Here is a 3,055-nt window from a genome sequence, read left to right as displayed (position 1 = left end):
GAAGTGGCTGCTCAAGCTCAACTTAACGTTATTTTGGAAATGAAGAATAGTCTGCTGCAACAGAAAAGCCGTGCGAATTGGCTACAGGATGGTGACCGGAATTCGTCTTTTTTCCACCATTTGATTCGCCCTAGAAAGCATGGCATGAGAATTGAGCATCTGAAGATTCTTTTTCTTACGATCGGGACGTCATTCAACAGCACATTGTGGAGTTCTTCTCTAACTTGTTTAAGGATGATGGTGAGAGCAGAGTGGAGAGGATTATGCTTGAAGCTATTATAGATCATTATGTTACTGATGCGCAGAATGATAATCTTATTGGTACTCCGGATGATGATGAGATTATTGCTTCTGTCTTCGGCTTGGACGCTAATAGTTCGCCAGGGCCCGACGAGTTTTCGGGGTGATTTTTTCAGACTTGCTGGTCTTCCATTCGGGTTGATGTCTTGGCGGCGGTTAAAGCATTCTTCCACTTTTCGTATCTGCCTGCGGGTTGCAATTCCAGTACGTTAATTTTGATTCCTAAAAAGGATAACGTTGAGACTGTGGCTGATCCTATCGTTCTCTCAAATTTCTTCTTTAAGATTATTTCGAAGATCTTGGCCACTAGATTGAGTGGGGTGGCTGCTGCTGGGGTCACTCCAAATTAATTTCATTTCATCGGAGGAAGATCGATACATGACTGTATTATGTTGGGATCAGAGGGGTTTAATTGCATGAATCGTACGGGGCGGCGATCGAATATGGCTTGCAAGATTGATATTCGCAAAGCTTTTGATACGATGAGTTGGGAGTTTATTCTGTAAGTCCTTCGGGTGAACGGATTTCATGAGAACTTTATTCGATAGATTTCTATCATTTTTAGCTCGGCACGCTTATCCATCCTTTATAATGGGCAGCTGAGCGGTTACTTTGCTTGCTCCAGAGGGGTTCGGCAGGGTGACCCTCTTTCTCCTATTCTCTTTGGAATTGCTGAGGATGTTTTGAGTCATTTATTCCTGAATTGTGTTCGATCTAGGCATCTTACTCCCATGGATTTCAGTAGGTCTGCGCATTTTCCCACCCATCTTCTCTACGCTGATGACATTTTGCTCTTCTGTAAAGCGTCGGTTAAGAACGCACGGAAAATTAAAGAAATTTTGGATCTCTATGGTGAGCTTTCTGGTCAGATTTGTAATCCGAAGAAATCCCACGTTTTCTTTGGGTCTGGAGTCTCTAATGTTATGAAAAATGGTGTGGTCAGAAATTTGGGTTTCGCTTTAGGATCCTTACCAGTTACTTATCTAGGAGTTCCGATCTTTCATGGTCGTATTCGGGCGTCCCATTTTATGGGTATCCATGACAGAATTGTCAATAAGTTCTCGAATTGGAAGGGATTACAGCTTTCTATGGCTGGTAGAATCTGCCTGGTTCGCTCTGTTATTCAAAGTTCGGTCACTCACTCTAAGATGATTTATCGTTGGCTAAAATCTCTGATTTACAGCCTGGATAAGAAGTGTCGTAACTTCATCTGGACTGGAAACGTGGATAAAAAACCTTCTTGTCCGGTTAGCTGGTCCCGAGTTTGTGCTCCGCGCGCGGAAGGTGGTCTGGGGATCAGACCGTTCTCGGCTATGAATAAAAGTTTCTTAATGAAGATCGCTTGGAGAATTATTCAGGGTAGGGAGTTTTCTCCTGCGATTCTTTGCACTCGGTACTTGACGAGCTTCGGCTACGCCAAAACTTATCTTGCTTCCTCTCCTGTCTGGACTGGTATTCGGGGCCTTGTGGATAACCTGGTTGATGACTCTTATTCTTATGTTGGCACTGGTGATCATACTTAATTATGGCGTGACGATTGGCTGGGATATAGGTTGATGGAAAGGCTTCATATTCCGAGCTTCATGATGGACTTTCTCGATCAAGCGGTTAGTGATTACTTCTATGATGGAATTTGGCACTTTACTGCGGACTTTATAATCAATTATCCGGATATTGTGGTGGATATTTTATTGCTTCCGATTGGGGAAGAGGGAGACACTCGTTTCTGGAAACACTCGGTTAGTGGGAATGTGACCGCTTCCCTTGCTTATGATACTCAGAATCATAGTTTTCCGAAGGTGGTGTGGGAAAATTGGATTTGGGAAAAGTTTATTCCGGAACGTCGTTCGTTGACTTGCTGGTGCATTATTCATAAGAAGATGCCCACGCTTGATAATCTTATTAGACGTGGCATGATTGGTCCTAACCGTTGCATTATGTGTGGTTTAGATGTGGAAACCATTGATCACTTGTTTTGGAGATGCACTGCCCTGCATTCGGTCTGGTCTGAGTTCTTGGCTTGGTTTGGCAAAGAGGAGCTCTTCCACTGCTTGGATATTCATAGTGCCCTTGTTGCTGCTTGGAATGCGCAATTCAGCCCTCAAGTTCGTTCTTTCTGGAAAGTTGGGATTATTAATTTTTTGTGGAAAGTCTGGGAATGCCGAAATCAAACGACCTTCAATGATGCTATTTTTCATCCCAAAATTATTACGGGCTTTTTGAAGGTGATGTTTAAAGAGATGGGTGCTAATTTTCATAAGCTTGGTTGTTCAAATAATTCTTGGTCGGATTACCTTGTGCTTAGAAGAATTGGGGTCTCTACGAGGGCGGCTCCGCCTCCCATTATGATTGAAGTCCATTGGTGGCCACCGGCAGGACAGTGGATGAAAGTCAATACTGACGGCTCGGCTTTGGAAGCCCCGGGAAGCATTGCTGCTGGTGGTATTTTTCGGGATAATTGGGGTTGGGTGCGTGGATGTTTCCACTTCAAAGGTGGTACGGGTTTTGCTTTCGAGGCGGAGCTTCTTGCTGTGATTCATGCGGTGAATATTGCTCATTTTAGAGAGTGGCGTTGGCTTTGGATTGAGGCTGATTATGTTTACATTGTTAACCTCTTAAACTCCATTTCTCAAGATGTTCCGTGGCGTTTCATGGCTTTGTGGAAACGCACGCTTCGTCTTCTTCTTGATTTTCGTTTGCAGGTTTCTCATATATATAGAGAAGGGAATAGTGCAGCTGATACTATGGCTAATCA

General features: G+C 43.7%; 1 protein-coding gene across 1 annotated transcript; it reads left to right on the top strand.

Moving 5' to 3' along the window:
- Positions 1-743: 743 nt before the first annotated feature.
- LOC131022952 (uncharacterized) lies at positions 744-1,823 on the top strand. The gene is made up of 2 exons (XM_057952492.1): positions 744-802; positions 1,019-1,823. Exons 1-2 carry the CDS (start codon positions 744-746, stop codon positions 1,821-1,823), a joined length of 864 nt encoding a protein of 287 aa, XP_057808475.1.
- The last annotated feature ends 1,232 nt before the right edge of the window (positions 1,824-3,055 follow it).

This window comes from Salvia miltiorrhiza, chromosome 4 (assembly GCF_028751815.1).
Source record: "Salvia miltiorrhiza cultivar Shanhuang (shh) chromosome 4, IMPLAD_Smil_shh, whole genome shotgun sequence".
NCBI classification, from domain to species: Eukaryota; Viridiplantae; Streptophyta; class Magnoliopsida; order Lamiales; family Lamiaceae; genus Salvia; species Salvia miltiorrhiza.
The sequence above is the reverse complement of the archived record's forward strand: the minus strand, read 5'-3'. Positions and strand labels throughout refer to the sequence as shown.